Raw genomic sequence first — 22793 nt, 5'->3', positions numbered from 1 at the left:
AAAACTCAATGTTAATCATTAAATTTCCACCTCATAAATTTGAGAGCTAGCACCAGAACCATGAACAAGGCACCCCCTTGATTCAGCTCTAGCTTCGCCCCTGATTAGCCCTGGTTCCTAGCACAACTTGTGCTAGGGAATTTTGACAGTTAATTATTGGTATTAAATGAAGGCAATTTATAAAAATAACTCTATAATACCTGCGTTAGGAGCTCTGAAGAATCTTAATGAATTATTTGACCGCGTGATTAGAGAATGATTACTGTATTACTGTAGCCATTCATCAATTAATTACCGTCGTTAGATTCGTCGCGAAAAATTACACTCATTCCTAGAAAAAAGTTTCGTAAATAGACTTCATTTAGTATTCCATGCATGCGAGATTTTTTTTCCAGAGAACGTGCGTCCAAACAAGGCCATATCGCTAAGGCCAGTCTCAGTGGGAGTGTCATCGACACAGTTATTTGGACTGAAATCTTAAGAACTGTGCCAGTGAAGGGTCATCACCATGACACTCCTCTCATATTTCATGACACTCATCTCTTCTTTCTCCTCATATTATTAGTACATGATAGCAATTTTAATGTTATGACATTCTTATGACTCTAACACTGAGACTGGCCTAGGAGGGGCGTGAGTCACCGGTAGAGGTGGTAATAGGCCATGGCCCTAGTGGCATCTTCACAGCCCAACAAGGCTCTTAAAATATTTAGTTCAAAATTATATAAAATTAGAGTCCAGCCCTTTTAAGAACCGGCTCTTAGATTTTTCTAGTTCAAATTCTTGAAACCTTTACCACGCCTAGTAACCGAACCAATCTTTCCGTTCAACGAGATCCCGATGCCAAAATCAGCGGCGTCCCCGTTTCACGGGGTATTCGCGCGTTGTTTAGTGCTGACAGAAAACAGAGCCGCGTTCGGTGACGGGGACGTGCTATTATTATACACTACTGATTGATGCTTACCGGCACAGGATCCGGGCTCTATTAAGCGAGCGGTCGTGTACCCGCGTACCCAACGTGTCGGTGGGGGATCGTTGTCGCGAAAAAGATATGGATCGGCAAAGAGATGCTGTTGATCTTAGGAAGAACAGAGCAACTGAGCAAGGCAGGAAAAATGAGGAAACACTTCAATTCTCAAGTCGGAAAAGGATATCCAGTTACAAACTTACAGGCAGGGACATTGCAATCCTTTTACCCGAAGACGCCACTGTAATTCATTTACTCGAAGATTTTGTGTCCACTGCTGTGAATTCCAGGCAGATAATAAATTAAGTAGGCATGCACAATTGTGATGAGTAGTTTATCGTCATCCACTGACCTTGTGGTCCAAGCAGCAAAAGACGCGATGCGACAGAAATGAAGCGTCACAACAAAGTGATCCGTTTGCATGCCAACATGATTAGGTTGTATACAAATCATAGAAAAGGGGGTTTGGAACCAGAAAGAATGCAATCATCCATCCATCTGCGACTAACGGAATAAAGCACGCCATGGCAGATCTACAAAATTAGCTCGCTTGGAGTCTCTGGGGTCTGGGCAATTTGCCACCACCTTATGAAATACTATGAATACTACATGTTTCTGGCTAGAAGGTGAAAGCCAAGGGAAACAAAAAGGCTTGTCCACCGATCAGGTTCAGGCCGTTGCTGCCATTGGCACTGCCCTGTAGCAGGCCCGCTTTGCTGCCCGCACAATGTCATCTACCTGAAAGCACAGCAGCATGATATGTTAGGCACTGCAAAAAAAGAAGATTTTACCAACGGCAGCAAATAAGGAAGTAATTATTATGTGCGTATGCACTCAGTGCAGACACTATGTTTAGAAAGCGAGATATAAGATTGCACCAAAATTTTATTGTTCGGTTTCCAAAAGCCACCCAAAAGATGCCCCTCAGTTGTCTTACGAATGAATCAGGCCACTACCAAACGAGCTACACAGTACACACCTAAGTCTTGCCAGTTTCCGGTCTTCCGCAAAGCATCAAAGAGTTGCAGCCAAGCTGCCAACCAATAATAGTGATGCTATGCTGTGACCACTTTGACCACAATGGCTACCTGGTATGCACAACTAGACAGACAAGAAACCACCCAATTCCTAATTATGAAAAGGACACTTCATGCATGTCCGGGTGGCAGACAACATTATACAGAAGTGCGCAAAAGAAATGCAGAAGCTGAAAACAGTGTCTGACTTATGGCATGCACATCTGATGGTCCAAATGTAAAGGTTAACAAAAGGAAACATTTTTTTTATGACTACTTCCCATCTTTCACATAGTCAGTCAGGATGATCTCAATTTATCCCATGCATACCTCCCCAAATACAAATTCCAAAGGACTGGGCATGCTATACGTAAATTCTGTTAAACATATAGGTGAACCAACTAAATGTTGTCATAAATGGCATAATAAGCATGGAGGAGAGAGCAATCTTGAGCAGTGTGTGCAAGAGACAATAGAAAATCTAGGATTGAAGACAAAGAAGAGGACCTGTGGAACAGCCATTCTCTCAAGGTTAGCAGCATAGGGCATAGGTACATCAGCTCCAGCGATCCTCTCAACTGGTGCATCAAGGTACTCAAAGCTTTCTTCTACGACAGACATGCTGCAACAAACATGTGTTAGAATAAACTACACACAAGCGTGTGTAGAGAGGGTGAACGAGCGAGTGAGAGAGAGAACCATATCTCAGCACCAATCCCATGCTGGGGGAACCCTTCTTCAACAGTCACCAATCTGTTGGTCTTCCTGACAGATGCATTGATAGCAGCTCTGTCAAGTGGTCTGATTGATCGAAGGTTGATCACCTGCCAATAAATATGAACCGAAGGTAAGGTACTAAAGATGGCATATAGAAAAGACAAGATCCTGTGTTGATCAGTTATACTGAACAAGTGAAACTATATATCTTCTACAAGAGGAATTACCTCAGCACTGATTCCTTCCTTGGACAGTATCTCTGCAGCCTGAAGACAAAATGAGCATGAGAACGTACCAAAATTCAGTATGGAGAAAAATAAGTGATATCAGCACTACAAAAACCATCTGCCATTGAAATATCCTTCTTAAAACAAAAACCAAAATTACAATTTTCAAATGGACAACTTTGCAGATCAGCTTAACTAGTAGTAACTGCTTGATGCAGTACAACCAAATCCTTACAGAAATACCACGTCATAGGAAAAAGAAACATGCTAATTATTTGTCAAGCCTACAGGGCAATGAACAAAAAATTTAAAAATCTCATCCTCCTTTACATTGTTTACCAAGAGCAACATGACATACCTGGAGAGCATAACCAACCATCTTGGAGTATGTGGTAATGGTAACATCTTTACCCTCACGTTCTACCTGCAGAAAGATGAGGCCCGCAGTTAAGTGCACAGAACAGAAATGTAAGTCAGGGAGAGCCTGATTTGGAAATAGAAAGTGTTACTCCAGATATCTATAAGTCTTTATCTGATCTCTACACCCAAGGAGGCTCATCAACAAGAACTCATCCAGCCGAACCATCAAGACGAACTTATGCAAATAATCCTACCTAAACCAGCTTCTTCCGATACACCCGTACACATGCACAGAAGACACGACAACATACCTTAGCTTTGCCTATTGGCAGGCAGAAACTAGAATCAAGCACTTCAGCAGAAACAGGGAATGATTCTCCATAACTGCGAATAGTATTATAAAATCTCATCAAAATGCAGGCTATTAAGCAAAATAATAAGAAAAGATCAGACTGACATACAGCAATTCATTTTCCAGGAAAATAACAGGGTCAGGATCCCTAATAGCGGCTTTTAGCAAGCCTCTAGCATCTTCTGCAGAGTATGGTGTCAGAACCTTAAGTCCTGGAACATGAGCATACCAAGCTGCATAACACTGCACAAAGTTGAGTTAGTAATTTCAAGGTAGTACAGTTATAATATCATAATCGGAGTGCTAGCAATAAGATGTATAAAAAACAGATACTATGCATCTTGAAAGCTCATGACCATAGTAAAATAATTGCAGTATTACACAGCTACTGCTCAGCTCCCTACAGTATCAGAGACACTCTCACAATGCAAATTTTCGGTTTCTTTAAATTAAAACTTATCATTTTATTTTCACTGTTAATTTAAAACACACACACTTGCAAATAGGTTCGCAGAGCATCAAAGGATTGCCATCTTAATAGTGCAAGTATATCTTATAGAAACAAGCAACAAAAAATATGGCAACAACGTAACAATGGAAAATTAGAAAGAGGTAGGATGATGATCACTGATCAGACACTGAGAGACATAACTACATCAGCCGTTCCCTGTCACAAACCTGTGAGTGTTGTGCCCCAACTCCAGCAGCAGCTCCATTAGGTCCTCTAAAAACAATAGGAACAGAGATTTGACCAGCTGACATGTAGTTTGACTTGGCAGCTGAATTGATGATATGATCAATAGCCTGGATATGCATAGATAGTTGTGTATTATTTTACAAAATATGAAACACTGAGTTCAGTTGATGACATTATTAATGGAAAAATTACATTAGAAATTATTATCAGTGTATCAGTGCATAAGCTACAATCAGTACACAGCATATGGCAAAAGACAATGCATTATAAACCCCTTGTCTCAGTCACACGAGTAAAGCATTCATAAATGATTGCTTTCAACAGTAATTCTGGGAAGATAAGCATGAGGAATGGAACTAGCAACGAAAGTTAAATTTTTCCACGTCTATGGACAGTTTGTAATCAAAGTGGCAAGCGAAAATATGTTTGTTTCTATGCAGCCAAGTGATCAAGATGATTTCCATACAAGAAATACTGTAAGACTATCCAGAAGATAATTTACCATACAAAAGAAACAAATGAATATTGCATACAGTTACCAACCATTAAAGTACGCTCAGGTATTTAAGGATATTGTTTGAAACGAACAAGTAAAAAACTGCTTATTGGTTACCAATATAAAAAACTCACCTGCATCGCGAAATTAAATGTCATAAATTCTACAATAGGCCGAAGACCTTGATAAGCTGCACCAACACCAATGCCAGTAAAGCCAGCCTGAGGATACAAAGGGAAATGAGTAAGTGTGCAATCATGTTTACATACACTGAAAATAGGCAGCAACAATTCAACATTTTAATAGCGCACCTCTGTGATAGGCGTGTCAAGAACCCTATCAGGACCATACTTGTCAAGCAAGCCTTTAGAAATCTGCGACAGAGCACCAATGAATACTATCAATATGGTAAGACTTCAGATATCAATATTCAGTTACCAATGTATTAAAGGCATTAATCTTCAGAATTTTAACACACCTTGTATGCACCTTGATACTCTCCAACCTACCACAAAATGAACAAGAATTATAAGAGATCCATTTAATAGGATCAAAAAGACCATAATCTTGAATTTGTTTCAAGTGATACCTCTTCTCCCATCAGGAAGACAGAAGGATCAGCAGACATCTCTTCATCCAGTGCAGAGTTCAATGCATCACGGACAGTCATCTGAACATGTAAAATAATAATGTATAAAACTTGCCACATGATGTGGGAACAGAAACATTAGCAGGTGCTGACATATAGACAAACCAAATAAGATCAAAAGAATGAAGAAACAAATCTTAAAATGCATAACAATATAGCTAAACCCAATAATGTGACCAGAGCCCCGTACCAATCCCCCCGTACAATTCTAACATTTAGGAACTACAAACATGTTTCATCCATATATATATGGCACAAATGATTTGTCGACGGTTTAAAACATTATATGATCAACCAATTTGGAATTTTCCCTAGTAGTGACATACAGGCAGGCAGTAATCTCAGCAGAGAAAATATAGTTGACGAATATATTCCAATAGCATTTGTCAATTAACAAGCACCACACAAAACCAAAGCATACCCCCACTAAGACAAAAGCCATAAATTAGAGCATCGAATCATTTCCATGACCCACCAACCACTCCCATAACAAACCGACGAACCCATCACCAAACTAGAAACAGTTTTTCATGGCAATAACTAAAACGCAATAAACGCAACCGCACGTCCCCACCGATTAAACCACCTACCCCCGTCACAGTGAGGCCACCAATCGACAGACGGAACAATCGCAACTACGATTCACATCATGACATCTAACACCAATGCAACCTCGACCCGCCCACGTTTAGGAGGAATGAGTAGGGTTCCGTCATGCGGGGCCTCACCTCCTTCGCCGCGGCGGAGTACCCCCTCGCCGCCTCGGTCGCCGCCGCCGGGCGGAGCCGCCGCAGGACCTGCACCAGCATCTGCACGCAGGGAAAAACAATTTAAAAAAATTCCGTTACGGATCGAGACCTCGCGAGGCGACCAGGAACACGCGGCGGTAGGGCCAGGGGCGGATGTGCTCGGCACTCACGGGACCGGATCCAAGCTGCCTCCTCGCGGCGCCCAGCATCCTCGTCCTCGGCGATCGGGCGCGGCAGCGGATGCGGAAATTCGAGCGGGTGCTAGGCACGGAGGCGGCGGTGGAGGCGGGGGGTGGGGAGGGAAGAGACGCCGCAACGGAACGGGAGAATGGCAGGGAGGAAGAAGGGAGGAAGGGAGGGGAGGAGGGATTGGTTTGTTGGCCGCGAGGGAGGAGGAAGGAAAGCGTGGATTTGTCTCCTGCGTGAGATTTTTATTTGCGCGCTTTTTTTGCAGGAAAGCCCCCGCGTGGTCGGATTTTACTGGTTGTGTGCACGACGGCCCGGCCCGGCCCATTCGTCGAGCGAGTGGTCCAAGTCGTCAGTGAAAACGACAGTTGAGAGAGAAATTGGGCTGATTTGTTGAAAGTGTTAAAAGCATCGCCAGAAAATCTCCTCCATTCCCCAATTCAACTATTACTTTCCTCTTAAAAAAATAGGACTTCAGAAATTTAATTTATATTTATCTTTTTGTAATATTTTTTTGCAGGAAAGTAAGCTTAACCACATGTCAATTAAGCAATTATTTTGTAGGAACTAAGATGTTTTCTCTGAACTCACGTGAATTGAGTACGCCACTAATTTTCTCTTTATTCATTATTGACCCAAAAACCCGCCTTGACTGATGATATGCCTCAAAAGCTAAGCGGATAACCCATCTAAGAAACAGTAGAACTAATAAATCCTAATGAATTGTCATTACACACCAATTGTGGAACCAATAACCAATTGTGGTAAAAGTATTACTCCTATCCCTACACAAGGAGATCTGTCTTAGAATCTTACAACAAATTAATGCTCGAATCCGCAAACTTTTTACTCTAACAACAAAATAAGAATAGTAAAATAGAAAATAAATATTTAGGAATCCTAAGCAAACTACCAATATTCATTAATTTTCTTGCCTTAAAAATATTAATGTTTAAATAATAAATATCTTTAAACAAACTGCATGCAACATTGAGAACCCACTTTTCTCAACGACTAAACTCAATGGTCATTTGATTTTAATCAGTATAGGTGACCTCATGAGCTCTCTCTCTCTAGTTGGACACTCACTCTCTCTCTCTCTCTCTTCCACTGTAGGAATGTTGTACAGGTTCAAGAGCATCTCCTCATCCGGTCATCCGGTTGTCCTCCAATCAAGTAGGTTTCAGACGATGCCATGCGGGTTATGCTCCCAAAAATGGCAGTTGTCATGGACACCGTGCTCACCCTAGCCTGTCTGCTGTCTCTTTCCATTGTTTATATTTTGCCAATGAGGCGTCCATGCTGAGAAACTTTTCTTGATCTACTGCTATATGTAGGAGCCATTGCTCCTCCTCCAACCTTACAGTTGGACGTCAAGCATTTAGAAATTGCTTTTTATGAGCCTTCTTTTATTACTCTCTGAGCCATTTTGATCGGCTATAAGGGGTGGTGGACGGTGGTAACCGCTCTTGATTGATCATGAGCTTTCCTGTTTCAGTTCTACATCTTTTTTCTAATAAATTTGCTTATAACTTATTCATCGAGTTCCAGCAGCAACGCGAGGAATTCACCTAGTCAGCTGCAACCTTACACACCGGTGGGCCGCTGCAGCGCCTGTATCCGTGTGTTTGGTTGCGGGATCAATGGGTTGGGTTGGATCCAACCCGGATTTTGGGGACGGAGCCGACCTATTCATTGTTTGGTTGTACTTCTGATTTTGGGGACGGAGTGAACCCACTTCATGTTTGGTTGAAGGAATTGGGAATACGGGTTGGATGGCATGATAACACCGTTAACGAGGGTCCCACTTACCACCAATGGACCCCACCTGTCAACCTCTCACTTTTTTCTTTTTCTTTTTATTTTTTTCTCTCCGCCGAAGTCTCGACCCCGGTCTCCTCCGCCCGCCATGGCGTCCGCCCGCCCCGGCCCGGCCTCCCGCCCGCCGCTGCCCCCGTGAGCTTCCCTGCTCGGGCCACCGTGGGCCGCCGCCGCCGCCCCGCGAGCTGCCCGTGGGTGCCCCTGGTTCACGGCGTCCGCCGCCTCCGACTCCGACGCCTCCGCCGCCGCCGCCACCGCCTTCGCGTCGGAATCAGCGCGCCGAGATCTAGGAGGAAGGACGCCGTCGGCGAGCGGAGAGGGCGGGGTGGCGCGGGGGGCACGCTCACCGTTGGCGTTTCCGTTGGCCTCGGCGCCATTCTCCTCCCGCTTTGGCTTCTTCTCCGCGGACTCGGCCGCGGGCGGCGGCAGGGAGGACGCGGGAGGGGGCGAGCCGGCGCCAGCGGCCGCGGAGGGGGAGGGCGCGGACGGGCGCTTCTGGGCGGGCATTGGAGCGGCGGCGAGCGCGAGCCGGGGTCGCGTGGAGCGGCAGCGAGAGGCGGGGTGGGCTTGCGTGCGCTGGGGCCTGGGGGCGGGCGGGGATGGTTGGCAGGCACGGGCGTCGACGTCCACCGATTCCGCTCCCTCCCCCACCCTCCATGGCTAGAGCTCGGAACAAAAGAAGCCGAGACGTCCTAGCGAAACGGAGACAACGACGCGCGAGGGACGGAACCCAGCTGGGTTGGCTCCGTCCGCCATTTTTCGGAGGACGGAGCCAACCCACATCTGGGCAGAATATTCTCTCCTGGAGCCAACCCAACCCACTCGTCTTCCATCCAAACAGCCGCGAGGACGGGTCCGCTCCGACCCGGCTCGCTCCGCTCTCCAACCAAACACACGGTATAAGTGCTGTAGGAACTTCAAACAGCATCTGAACCGTAGCAACTACTGCTCCTGATTAATTCAGGTTGCCGAATCTTACAGGTTACAACCGATACAGATGGCACAGCTGTTTGATATCTCGAGATCGTTCTTGAGCTGGACTTGCCTTAGACCTGATTACCCGATGCTTAACTCATCACTGTATGGTACCAGGAAAAGTACTGGCAACGGAGCGGGAGGAACAGGAGGAGGAAACAAAAAAACTTCAGGTTCGTCACGCCTAGGCCTCTCTTTGAGAGTCTGCTGGAGCATCTCTGATACTGATGCTGCTGACTTCGTCTTGGTCTGAAATGCCGGTAACACCGGTGACGCAGCTTGACGACGACGGCTGTGGCGACATCAACAGCGACGGCGGCTTGCCGGTAACACCGGTGACGCAGCTTGACGACGACGGCTGTGGCGACATCAACAGCGACGGCAGCTGCCGTCCGTCGCCTTCCCGGTGCTGCTGCAGCGCCGCCGCGCCGTGTGCGGTGGAGGTGCGGTTTCCAGGAGCTTTGCTGTCGCCATCCCGGTTTAGCCTGCTTCTTGGCCTGTTCTTCGGAGAGACCCGGCACACGATCCACTCCCCCGGCTCAGCAACGCGGCCCTGCGAGTCGTTGGCATGTTATCGATTTACAAGCAAAACAAAAAAAACAAACCGGTCCTCCTAGTTCTGAGAAAAAATTAAGTTTCAGTGAACTATCGCGATCGAGGTTGCAAATCGGACCAAGCTACTTCAGAAGGAGGCAAGATTCTCATATCTGCATGATCTGAAACATTACTGTGTGCTCAGTAGTCACTGTTAAGCTGTCACAGTCTCAAGTTGCCCAAAGAAATGGAACTTTCTGGTTTGCGAAGCCGGTGTTAACGCATAAGCCTAACATAAGCATAGGCTGTAGAGTACTAGTAGAGAGTAAGCACAAACCATAAGCCTAGCGGGCAAATGCTACAGAGCATTGATCTCAGGCTTCTTTTGGGGGAAAAACATTTTTATGATTTCTTAGCGTGCTTAATTTTTGAAATAACTAGACTTTTCTGAAATCATCATATACTTAAATAACTAGGGGAATATATGTTACTACTATTGCTTTTTGGCATATCGATATGAGCTTAACCACTAAAGTGACCCGTAAATTGACAGTGGCATGTGCTATTAACAGCAGAGAACGAAGTCGCCGACTCAGTAAAATTTAGTAGAAGGATGGAATCCTTGGTGGGGAATTCTTACATGATTTGCATTCTTCCTCTGCTCCGCCACGGCCGGGCCGCCGGGCACGGCGAGCCGGTACTCGTGCATGACCCAACCTGTCCGCGACGACGACGGCTCACCGCGATGGAAGGCGAGCGCCGTCTTGACGCCCACGAGCAGCTGCCGCCTGCCACCGCACTGCAGGAACACGGGCGTCTCCTTCCCCGTGGTCTTCCAGTACCCGCTGCCGGCTCTCCTCCGGCGGCCGCCGCGGCCGGTCGCCGGCGCTCGCCGCAGGCTAAAGAAGTACCCCTCCCCTTCGCTCGCTCCTGTAGACACCAACCAAGGAACATCAAAACTCTGTCTCAACCTTCCATTTCCATGAATCTGAACATCACGCTGCTCTGCAGCTGCAAGCATCACGGACGGCTGCTCAAAGGAGAGCGTGCGCACGCACCAGGGAGGTCCCATGGATCTAGCCTGGCGACGTCGTGGACGACAGGGATGACGGCGGCCGGCAGCGGGCGAGCCAGAACCTTCCGGCGGAGGTACTGCACCACCAGCTCCTCGTCGGTGGGGTGGAACCGGAACCCCGGCGGCAGCTGCCTGGGCGCCTGCGCAGGGCTCTCCATTGCTGCTGCTGCTCAATGCCCACAGGACAGGATAGACTCTGCTGTGTGCTGCCGATGGCTGTGCACAGTAGCGCCGAAGCAGGACAGTCTAGCTGGAGAGCTTGAAGCCTTGGGGGAGAGAGAGGGGAGGTGAGGTTCTGTGATGAGTGGAGTGGGGAGGAAAAGGCGGGGAATTTATAGGATCCCTGTGGCGTGGAGCGGACTCCATCCTGCTGCCTCTGCTCTTTGCTTAAATAGTATGATTCCTTCTCAGATTTGTCATGATCCCATCCCATTCAGAAATAAATCTGCTCTAGATCTCTTCTCTATTGCTGTCCATTTCAAGATGGAGTGCTAATTGCAAACAAGAGAGGGAAAGCAAAGCTACGAAAAGATCAGGTGCTAATCGGAATGAAGTAAATTAACGCAAGCAATCTAAACTCTTTCTTAATTCAGCTGCAAACAAACATATTTCTTTTTTCTTCCTTCGGATGCTAGCTTTCCTTCTGAATTCGAGAACTGTTCTCCAGATTATTTTCCCAATACAAAATTGTTCGTCAGTCACTCTTCAGCAGGTTTGCCCATGCGTTGCCAGTAATTGCTGCAAAATTAAGCGGCATAGCATGGGCAGCATGGGCCTTGGCCTGGCAAATTAGAGTGAGACCTGACTGATGTGGCTTATGTAGATGATTGCCAAAAGAAAGAAGGGTAGAATCAATGTTTTGGTAGCTGGAAATCTGATGATTTGATATTTTTTCTAATATAAAGCGATTTAACATATGGTTATCTTCCATGTTAATCAACAGCGCTGATAGCTCAGTTATTTGTTTCCCAACAAAAAAAGAGAAGGTCAGGTCAGCTGATTGTGTATGACATGTGTTGTACGTGCTGTTTGACTATATATCAGTCTACTTTATTTTATACTCCTTAATCTGGATTACAAGGAATCGTTAGCGCCTTTTCCATTGCGTCTGAATATAACAAATCATGCAGCAACCCCAACCCCCATGGGCCATGGCGCTTTCTTGCAACTCCATTGAGCCTTGCTTGCCGCCTATCAGGCCGGTTGCTTCCTGCCTCCTCCTTCCAAGCAACCGAGCGCCACCCACCGGTGCCTGAATCCATGGGGCTCTTTGGGTCCACTTGTCGTCAGATATTTCTACACGCCGGGCACTGTCAAATGTATTTTACTTCTCTTTTTTTTTAAGAAACAAATGTACTTTACTTGGATGAAGTTCGCAGCATCTGACTTTTCAGGCTATATGATCCTATACGCCGAATTTTCTTTGCGTCTGTTCTGAAGAAATGAAACATTCTTTGCGTGGTTATGCATAACATGTATTAAACTGACTTTTGTCCTTCAGACTTTGGAGTACCAAACTGTTTGTTTTGCTCTCAAATCACCCGGCATCAGCAGAACAAAAGCTGCACGGAATAACGGAGCAGTTCATGAGGAAAAGATCTGCAAGGCATGTGCAAGAAGATTATTGCGCGCTGCAAAGAGATGACGTCGAAGTGCATTTCTTTCCATGCAAAAGATGACGCCGAAGCCGAAGCATGGATTCACCCGGCAGCAACTACGTGCAAGCAAGCAGGAGAATAAACAGGTAACTTCGATCATCCTGTCGCCGTTAACCGTGACAGATACATGCTTAATAACTCCAACAAGATGCTTGCAGACTTGCCTTGCCCCGAATCCAATTGAGTGGCCTTTTGGTGTGCACAACGACCATTTTGCCTTGCAAGGTAACTTCTTCAGCGTTACTACCACTGGTAAAACGCTCGCGCGGCGCGCACGTGTTTTGAAAAGGCACTACCTGATTCTAAATTGTAACAGCCTCCTCCTGCACCACAAGACGACACACGCGCCCAACAGTGCCTGCTGCCCACGGACCTTCAGCTCGTGAGCAGTACACGGGCGCCCCCGCTAAGGCGGTGGCCTCCTCCCACACCGTGGCCCTCCTAAGGTTGCGGCCTCCTCCCACGCCGCGAGGTCGGCCATGGCAAGCGATTCCGGACGCGGTGTGCAGGGAGACGGAGGGAGACGAGGACTGGAGGGGAAGGGGGAGGGGGAGGGGGAGGCAGAGGCGTAGAGCATGGCGACAGGCGAGGTGCCCGACAGCTCTTCAGTAATGGAAGAGGAAGCACTAGCGGTGGTGGAGCACAGACGTCAGCTGCCATGGCCGATGGTGCCAGGCTGATGAGGTGGTGCCTGTCACCGCCGTAGAGTAGGAGGAGGAACAGGAAGGCGAGCGGGAGCGTGAGGACGAGGAGCGGGTGGGCGGGGCTGGCGCCGGGGTGGGGCCTTTGGGTGCGCCTGGGCCTTCTTGAGTTCTTGTAGACGGGCCCCGGGTCTTCGACCATCATGCCCTGGAACAAGGAGCAGATTTGCATCGTGGCTCGTAGGGGAGCGCAGGAGCGATGAGTCTTGCGCATCAACTTGCCCGCGCCGCCATGGCCGTCTATCCCCCCTCCCTAGCCCCGACACCTCCGTTCCTGCCCTCAATCCGGTGGATATCGATCACAAAATTCCTAGAGCAGATGGGGCCAGGCCAGATGGCTGAGCGTGAGTGGTGGGAGGGGACAAACCGAGAATGAATATAGGCGGAGAGAAGAGAAGAGAGGAGAGGATGGGGGCGAGGAAGGGTCTATGAGCGGTAGAGAGGTATGTGCGGGCGAGTGAGGAGAAAAAAAAATATTTTTTGGTAGAAATGTTCTCGAATATGTGATTCTAAATTGTAACAGCCTCCTCCCGCGCCACAAGACGACACGCGCCCAACAGTGCCTGCTGCCCACGGACCTTCAGTTCGCGAGCAGTGCACGGGCGGCCCCGTTAAGGCGGTGGCCTCCTCCCACACCGTGGCCCTCCTAAGGTTGCGGCCTCCTCCCACACCGCGAGGTCGGCCATGGCAAGCGATTCCGGACGCGGTGTGCAGAGAGACGGAGGGAGACGAGGACTGGAGGGGAAGGGGGAGGGGAGGCAGAGACAGAGGCATAGAGCGTGGCGAGAGGCGAGGTGCCCGACCGCTGTTCAGTAATAGAAGAGGAAGCACCAGCGGTGGCGGAGCACAGATGCCAGCTGCCATGGCCGATGGTGCCAGGCTGACGAGGTGGTACCTGTCACCGTCGTAGAGTAGGAGGAAGGGAGCGTGAGGACGAGGAGCGGGTGGGCGGGGCTAGCGCCGAGGTGGGGCCTTAGGGTGCGACTGGGCCTTCTTGAGTTCTTGTAGATGGGCCTCGGGTCGTCGACCATCATGCCCCGGAACGAAGAGCAGTTCCGCATCGTGGCTCATGGGGGAGCGCAGGAGCGATGAGTCTTGCGCATCAACTTGCCCGCGCCACGGGGAGGTTCTGGTCTCTTTGGTCCGTTCCCCACGCTACAGTAGCCGAGGGCGATATCGAAGGCGATCTCCGTTTCTTGCGCCGATTCTGCCGTCGCTCGTTTGTCTGCGGCGTCCTCTGTGGGCGCGGGGCGGATGGGGGCTACGGAATCGGCGTCCGGTGTGTATACCCTAGCTATTTAGATTATGAATAAGTAGGTTTTGCTTTCTCCTCCGCGTTTCCATTCTCTTCGGCGATGGTGTGGTCGCGGTGGCTGGCTGGAAGTCGCGGCGACGTCGGTGTCGGTGCTGCCGCGGTGCTCTCACTGGGCCCCGAGCTGGCCGCGGTGCTTGCCGTGGCCTGCCACCTCGTCCGGTTCGAGCTGGGGACGTTGGATGGAGTTGCTGGAGGTGGCCGTCGTGCTTCACCGACAGCGTGTCCTCGTGCCAGCGATGCGGAGGCGCTGGCGCGTCTACGGAATAAGCTTCCCAATCCTTCTCCGTGTCGACGGCGTCTTCCTCTCCGGTGCCGTCGGTGGGATTGTGGAGTCTTCAGGAGAGTTAGTCGGCGGTGGTCGTCGGCTCGGTCTAGGTGTTGCAGAGGTGCAGCCGGTGGGTTCCGGCGGTTGGCGGCGCGGCTGGCGCTGGTGGCTTGTCTCCAGCGTCTGGTGGCGTGTTTCGTCGGCGACGAAGCTGGTGGCTCCTCTGTAATCTCCTGGGACCTTCAATCAGTACCCTCTCTCACGCGTGGTGCCGCAAGAGGGAGTGCAACGTCCCCGTTGCCCGCGGAGTTCAGAGGACTTCGTCGATCTCAAGAAGGTCGCGTTTGTTTTAGTGTTGTGTAATTGTAGGTCTGGTAATGTAGGTAGGGGTGCGTGTGTCTCTATGTACATGAACAAATTCTACAATTATGCAATGAAGTGTGAGAGGGTTCAAAAACTTGCCCGCGCCGCCGTGGCCGTCTATCCCCCCTCCTTAGCCCTGACGCCTCCGTCCCTGCCCTCAATCCGGTGGATATCCATCACAAAATTCCTAGTGCAGATGGGGCCGGGCAAGATGGCCGAGCCTAAGTGGTGAGAGGGGACAGACCGAGAATGAATAGAGGCTGAGAGAAGAGAAGAGAGGAGAGGATGAGGGCGAGGAAGGGTCTGTGAGTGGTAGAGAGGTATGTGCGGGCGGGTGAGGAGAAAAAAAATTATTTTTGGTAGAAATGTTCTCGAATATGCGATTTTTATGGGTCTACCCTTCGTCTCATCTCTCTTGACCCTAACATGTGGGTCCAACCTGAGGGGTAAGACATACTCGATATATGTAAGAAATATTTTCAATTATTTTTTATCTTCACAGTATAGATATAGATGGATAGACTCACTACCAAAGTGTTGTAACTTCTGAACGGAACCTGTAATTCTTCCTGCACAAGTGCAGTACACCACACACAGGGTCACATCTTTCGCTTTTCAAAAAGCTTGATGAAGAACAGAAAATATTAGTATCATGCATGTTTTCAGGCTTACACTTGATCTTAACTAGGACAGGGTTAGGCCAAAGCTGGCCTGCCCAAGCAACAGGTCCCCTTCAACTATCCAAGCCAAAAGAGCAGCACCATCTGCCACGCAATAATGCAAATTAATGTTGACAGGAATTAACCCCCCCTACCCACTACACAAACACAGGGTTGGCATCAGGAGGCAGGCAATGCTGGACCAGAAATAGGAACCCCAAAGTCTCCCCAGTTTCAAGCAAGCCGCTCCATCCGTCGCCGCCTTTTCGTCGATTTGCTGTCGCTTGTCGACATCGGCTCGACCGAATTCCATGAAACACTGAGCATGTTATGAGGCCGCGCCCTTTTCAGCCAGTCATGCCTACTTGGGGGGCATTTGGATTAGGAGCGCATCTGCCTCACAAAGTCCATTCCAACAAGGCTGTCAGCTCACTTGATGCCATGTCTATTCCTTAAACAAACAGCAAGTGCCTGGGGATGGCTGCACAGAACAAGCAAGCGAGCATGAAAAGGTATGCGCAGTAGGTGTTAGAGTATATTAGGCAACTCCAGATATGATAGTTTATGATTGATGTAATCCCGTGATAGCCTTTCTTATCTCTAGGGGAGGTGTCTTGCCCTCCAAATCTTGTACTCCTATATATACCACCCAAGGGGCTCATTGCAATACATCGACCGCATTATACGCATCCTACCTTTCCTACATGGCATCGGACGCCTAGATTACGAGATCCTAACCCTTGCCGCGCCGCCGCTTCCGCTGCACCCGCGCGCCCCCGGGGAGATCGAGATTGATCTCCGCCGGGGGCAGCGCCCTCTTAGGATGCGCCGCGGATCCCTCTGATCCGCGTCGCCGTTGTCGTCAAGCACAGCAGAAGGACCTACCTCTTCCCTGGCCACCCCATGGCGGCGCCGCTCGACGTCCCCGTCGGGTACCACATCGCCATGGGGGCGCCACTGGGCCTGCATGCCTCCGCGTCGTCCTCCCTCTCGGCTCTGCATCCGGATCCGCCCGCCCCTCCCGCGCATCAGGCCAGGCGTCCCGACTCCTACCAGCACCGCCGCACCGCTGCCATGAGCGCGAGTGCGTGGCTGCGTAGGACCACTGCGGGGACGCCAGGCCACTGCGCCATTGGGGCCGGCGGGCCACCGCACCGCCGATCGTCGTCGCCGCCGGGCCGCAGCGCCCAGGGGCTTCGCCCCTCCCGCCTTCCATCGCCGGCTCTCTCCTCCGCGCAGTCAAGCCTGCGTCCCCTTCGTCCTCAGCGCCGCTTCCGCCGCCGCCTTGTGCGCGAGGATGCGGTTGCGAGGGCGGCCCGGGGGCCGCCGGTCCACCCCGCAGCTGGAGCAGAGGCCGCTCGGGTCTCGCCCCCTCTGTTTTTGCCCCTTCCTTTGTCCTCTGGCCAACAGGCGGATGAGGATAAGGTTTGGGGGGGGCATTACTCGGTGCACCCGAGATTGTACCCGCAGGTTCGTCTTGATGCTGCTGCTGATTTTCCCTTTTTCCGATCTAAGATCGGTTGCGTCACCCTGCCGTTCGTCTTCGATCCATCGTCGACCCTCTCGAAGGACGAGGTTGTTGTTGCGCCCTCTAAGCTGCAGCAACGACGTTCGTGATCAAGCCACCCTACCGGTATCGTCGCCTTTTCAGGCGGTGGCGCCACTCGCCGCCGGTCTTCGTCAAGCAGGCGCTCGATCCGCCTCCCCGCCTCCAGCCGTTCTCGCGCGGACATCGCCGCCGATGTTCCTGAAGGAAGACGTCGTCGCCATCCCTGATCTGAGCGCGACACTTGTTGTAACCTGCGCCGTCGCCACCCCTGTCCTGAGCATGACCTAAGTCGCAAACCGCGCCGTCTACCATCGTCATCCGCCGCACCGTCCTGCTGCTGTCTTCGGCAAGAAGCTGCTGAGTTTGCATACTCGAGCACCTCGACGGCGCTTCGACCCGCGCCCCCTCCACGGCTTCGACCACGTCCACCTCGACCTCGGCTACTACGGCACTAAAGGGCTATCATCTGCATGAGTCTCCAGTCAAAGCTTTCGCACTGACGTTCCGACTGCAAGGGGGATACGTCTCCATTGTTCTCCAGTCTGACCGTTCGTGTTATTACTGCTACGACTGCGGGGGGATGTTAGAGTATATTAGGCAACTCTAGATATGGTAGTTTTGGATTGATGTAATCCTGTGATAGCCTTCCTTATCTCTAGGGGAGGTGCCTTGCCCTCCAAGTCCTGTACTCCTATATATACCGCACAAGGGGTTCATTGCAATACATCGACCGCATTATACGCATCATATCTTTCCTACAGTAGGTAATGATCAATCATAGGGAGGAGAGAGAGGAAGATTGAGATAGGGAGTGGTTATTAGCTAGGACGTCCGACGTTTCCTCAAACACAAGCTAGCCAATCCTAACGTAGGAACTCAGAAACCCCTGGACTCAGATCCATCGACCATGTGCGGATGTGAACAGTGTGGCGCAATCGCCGTTACTGAAAATCAAAGACGACCTAAGCCTGATCAACACACTCTTCTTTTCAGACCGTTCCATCACTCCATCGCTGCATAATTGCTATACCTTAGCTCATGCACGCGCCATTGCAGCAAGCAAGGACATCGACGGCTAGCTCATGGGCGGCCGGGGCCCGAGGTGTAGCGCATCGTCAATGCCTCTGGAGTGCGGGCGGCTCTGACCTGTGCGCGGCGAGAGCTTGCCCGTGGAACGAAGCAACTCCCGCGCGCATTGATAATCTTCTCCGGTAAATTATTGTGAAGGAGAAAGAAGGGAAAACAAAGCGAAGCCCCCTGATCGAAGCAATAGGAAAGGGAAGGGTAGGTTGATGCCTTCTGTCGCCGGATAAGCAACTACTGGACCAGGGACCTGACCAATGATTTGATTTCCCATGTGTTCTCTTTTACCGGACATGACTTCTGAACATTTTTTTTAGCCGGATCGAGCTCTTGACTTTTTTGGCCGACTAGGACGTGCTAGCATGTTGAAAGTATGTTGAAAATCAAAGTAATTAAACCCAGAGTTTTGACTGTGATCATAGTTCTGAACCGGGGTAGGCAGGTTCTGCCGGGTTGATATGATACAGCTTTGATCAAAAGCAGCATGAGTTGCTGCTCCTAAATCTATCTCCAAAGGTAAAAAGGCCTGTTTGACCAGGGATAATTGTCTCTGAAGCATTTGAGCACGAACCGCGACTACGAAATTAAACCTTTGCAAAATTTTGGCGTCCCAAACAAAGCCCCGAGGCGAATAGTCTGTCTAAGATCATGTCCTGAACAGCAGAACTGCCCATGCTAACCGAGTAACGAGGCACACATGTGTGATCATGTGAAGTGTCTCGCTTTCGGAGGAAACGGCTTGATCTCCCAAAGCCCCAAGGGATCATTTGGTAGGTCGGGCCACTGGCCACGTGCACGGGGCGTGCCTGCATGGGCTTCGCTTGGATGCTGAGGACGACGCCGCGCGTCGTCAGAGATTAGCTTTGCTTTTAAGCTGATTGATTGCTTGTTTGGCAGGCAGGAGGGGCCATCCACCAACACTCACAACAGTGCCCATCCTGATGCCTCCATGTGCACGGTGTGTCCGAAGGCTGCAGCCTGCAGCGCTAAGCTAGATCATGGTGTGCGTGTGTGCAGACAGTCAGAGAGTTCAGAAGGTAATCGCTTGGATCTGAAGAGTGTAAGCTATGATTATTCCAGGAGGTGATGGTGATAATGGAGGATGGTAACGTACGCTAATGACATCCATCGTATTTGTATATGGGTAGTAGAGCACGTGTTCATACACGTGTTTTACAGACCTTACCTGAAGACTGAAAGCATGGGCAATGGCAAAAGAGCTGGTACAGGGGAGACAGACTGACAGAGGGAGTAGCTTGAGCGTCAAAATCACTCGCCATGTCACGAGCCTTTTGAGTTCTCGCCTTCTCGGAGCTCTGCTTCTCTCTGAAGAAGGATGCAGAAAGATGGGTATTTATGGGCCTACAAATTGAGCCCATTAAGGCCCAGTTCGAAACAAACTCTTGATGGGTATTCTTCGGCCGCAATGATACACCTTCTTGACGAACGGGCAACGGCCGCATAATAGCTTGCTACGCTCTTTCCTTGTCCCTCGCTCCCCAGTATTCTTCGGCTCCAATCCAGCCAGAAACTGCCGAAGCGAAGCTAGGGTTTTGGGAGTTCTTGCTTCTTGCACGATGGCGACCAGGGACGTGGGAGACTCGCCCGAGTTGCGGCGATTACTCGAGGTGAGAACAGCCTTGCACCAGATCCCTTTATCCCTGGGCGTTTTCCTTTTCTTAAAGAGTTTATGGAGACTCGTATTTGTCGCTGATCTCTTGTTTTTCGTATATATGATGATCGAATCGCTTATGGCTCATCTGGTCCTGTTGCGTTACATGTATAGTGTTTTTTTAGAGAAAAGGTTTCCCTCGCTTTATTGCAAGAACAAAGCGTACAAAATCAAGTTCTAAGCCGTTACTCTAGGCGCGTCCGCCAAAGCAAAGAGAGGTCTCAACGATCAACAACCCCCTGAGTCTTGAAAGACTACGGACGTTACATCAAACAGAGAGTTATAGTGTTTTCGATGAACAGCACAGCAGCACTTAGATTGTCGACCAACTAGCGTTGATTTTTACTTCCAAGTTTGAGGAATGTTGAGTACTTTCTCCTAGCTGTGATGAGTGAATTGTCAATCGTGCGGTGTGATCGTGTCTTGGTCTTTGATTGCAGATACACGGGCGTCGAGTGTCGACGGAGAGCTGCCGTGGAGGTGCTGTGGCCGATGGACCGTGCGGTGGACGGCGGTAAAGGGCAACCGGGACCGGAGCTCGAGCGGGGCGACAGCTGTGGCGTCCACTCCTGGATCGAGGGCGCAAGCACCGGTGGATGGCGGGTTTCTTGGTATGCGTCACAAAACTAAGTTGGCGGACGGCGGTTGAAGACGCCAAGTCGTGGAGGCACGGGCGTCGGTCTCAGGACTGGCGGAGGAACGGGCGTCGACGACATCTAGGGTCTCGTGGCGGGCGAGGAGGTGACGGGTGTTGGGCGGCGTCTAGGGCCGTCAGAAGGCCGAGGCGGGAACGACATCCAAGGCCACGGCGTGGAGGCGGGAATCTTCCAGCGCGTGGAGTTTTGGCGGTTTTCTCAAAACCGGCCACCTACCCAGGTTTCGCGGACCCTCCAAAACCGCGGACCGGATCTTCATCCCCACGGCGGCATCGCGGAGAAGATTTCGACTCGAAGAAAGAACCTTGGCCGTCGGATGAGTCTTTGTATCTTTTTCCGGTTTTGCCCCTACGAGCTTTCTAGTGTCTAGTTAAGTCTAGGGGTAGTTTAGTCTTTTAGTTCTAGAGTTAGTGGGCTTAAATATCTCTCACCCACTCTCTCCTCGGTGGCTCTCCTTTCCTGGCGCCCAGAGCCCCCTCTCCTCTGTGCGCCTCCTCCCCCTCTCTCTGTTCTTCCTCCCTCTTTTTTCTAGGGTAGGATTTGGAGTGTGAATTTTTGAGACTTTGTACTGAGATTGGATGGGAAAGGAGGCCCTTCCCTCCTTGTGCCTGTGGCAGAACCGCCTAAATTATCCCGGCTCAAGTGCGCAGGCCATCACCATAAAGGCAACATCAGCTCAAACACACTTCAAACGGAACAATTCTTGGTCTGTCGGGTAACGTCCCGATACAACCACCGGTTCTCGGATCGAACAAGCATACCCCGCACGAAGGCGAGTCCAGAGATATTACAACCATAATTTTTACATCACAGGCATAAAAGTTATTACAAGCTGGTTCTAAAACATTAATAAAAGACCAAACATAGTAAAGCAGTTATACAAGCACAACTATAAGTTCAGAGTTTAAAACAGCGGAAGTTAAAACACGACGGCTACAACACGTCGCAAAAGTACACCAGGCTAGCCCAAGCATGGTATCACTCGTCATAGTCATTGCCGGTCGCAGACGTATCCCACTCTACGGACCAGCCAGGAGGCAACGAGCAAGGATAGGTCAAGCTAGCGATCTGATCCTCAAAACTCATACCTGAAAAAGGGTTTCAACAGCAAGGCTGAGTATTCTAATACTCAGCAAGACTTAACCGCCAACGGGTATAAGTAGCCCACTTTAACTAGACTATGCAAGGTTTTGTGAGGCTCTGGTTTTCCTTTTGCTGAAAAACAATAAAGAGTATGTCCTTACTTTCAAGTTTTAGCTTTCAAGATTCTCGTTGATTAACCATTCTATGTAAGCAACTACTATCCAATCATGGTAGAAATCTAAGCAAACATCAAGATTGATTAAAGTATTGTTGCTCTTCTTACTCTGTGTGGCAAAGAGATCAAGCAATCTCATTTCATCGTGAGAGGCAGACGATTCTGAATCGAAATTCAACCTTGCAAGGATAACCTAGCACACACGTCTGGAACGCCGTCGGGTCATTCCCAAACAACCGTTGACCTTTCTTTCCGGCTTGTGGATCGGGTCACTCTCCCCGACTACAGGGCTCCAAGGCCGAACCTTGTCCCTTGAAGTCGTGGTGTTGCGCAACATAACAATAAAACCTATCCCTACTAAGAGAATGAAAGGTATATCCACTCCCCGGTCCAATCGGCTACTAGACTTGCCGCGTACCATATTTACGGCATGTGGCTAGTACTTTCAAAAACTTAACCAGCACTACCACACACCGCGACCTTAGCAAGTTCATCAATACAGACGGGGTCTCACATAAAGTCATGATGTCGAACACAACCCCGTCTGTCGTCCTTATATTGATAACAGAAAGGTAAACAATCAATTCCTATAAAATTCGCGAGTGACAGGCAATCACTCGACTTTTACCGGTCCTATAAGCTTAGCAAGTAGTCGAACTCAAGTCTAGTATTCAGTACATAGGTTTCTAGGATCATGCATCTAGGGTTTCAATTCAAATCCTAAGAACTGTAAATGCATAAGCAAATAACAACTGTAAATGATAATAATTTGAAATATAGGTTATGTCCAGGG

General features: G+C 49.7%; 3 protein-coding genes across 4 annotated transcripts; all 3 read right to left on the bottom strand.

Annotated features, from left to right (window-relative positions):
• Positions 1-1354: 1354 nt before the first annotated feature.
• Positions 1355-6639, bottom strand: LOC120683494 (pyruvate dehydrogenase E1 component subunit beta-2, mitochondrial). Its single transcript, XM_039965573.1, has 14 exons — positions 6401-6639; positions 6210-6290; positions 5422-5502; positions 5311-5337; positions 5144-5206; positions 4967-5053; positions 4318-4443; positions 3749-3882; positions 3599-3671; positions 3286-3351; positions 2928-2966; positions 2683-2807; positions 2491-2605; positions 1355-1705 (listed from the first exon to the last, which is right to left on the bottom strand). The coding sequence occupies exons 1-14, from the start codon at positions 6437-6439 to the stop codon at positions 1637-1639; spliced, it is 1125 nt and encodes a 374-aa protein (XP_039821507.1). The 5' UTR covers positions 6440-6639; the 3' UTR covers positions 1355-1636.
• Positions 6640-7145: 506 nt separating this feature from the next.
• Positions 7146-8744, bottom strand: LOC120695423 (predicted GPI-anchored protein 58). The gene is made up of 2 exons (XM_039978678.1): positions 8306-8744; positions 7146-7201 (listed from the first exon to the last, which is right to left on the bottom strand). Exons 1-2 carry the CDS (start codon positions 8742-8744, stop codon positions 7146-7148), a joined length of 495 nt encoding a protein of 164 aa, XP_039834612.1.
• Positions 8745-9153: 409 nt separating this feature from the next.
• On the bottom strand, positions 9154-11366 carry LOC120683504 (NAC domain-containing protein 41-like). 2 transcript variants are annotated; one of them, XM_039965589.1, is made up of 4 exons: positions 10805-11365; positions 10387-10676; positions 9600-9765; positions 9154-9533 (listed from the first exon to the last, which is right to left on the bottom strand). In XM_039965589.1, the coding sequence occupies exons 1-4, from the start codon at positions 10977-10979 to the stop codon at positions 9397-9399; spliced, it is 768 nt and encodes a 255-aa protein (XP_039821523.1). In that variant the 5' UTR covers positions 10980-11365; the 3' UTR covers positions 9154-9396. The 2 variants fall into 2 exon arrangements, with proteins under 2 accessions (XP_039821523.1, XP_039821517.1); XM_039965583.1 differs by having other exon boundaries at positions 9154-9765; positions 10805-11366.
• Between the last annotated feature and the right edge of the window lie 11427 nt (positions 11367-22793).

Source organism: Panicum virgatum, chromosome 2K (genome assembly GCF_016808335.1).
Source record: "Panicum virgatum strain AP13 chromosome 2K, P.virgatum_v5, whole genome shotgun sequence".
Lineage (NCBI taxonomy): Eukaryota > Viridiplantae > Streptophyta > Magnoliopsida > Poales > Poaceae > Panicum > Panicum virgatum.
The sequence above is the reverse complement of the archived record's forward strand: the minus strand, read 5'-3'. Positions and strand labels throughout refer to the sequence as shown.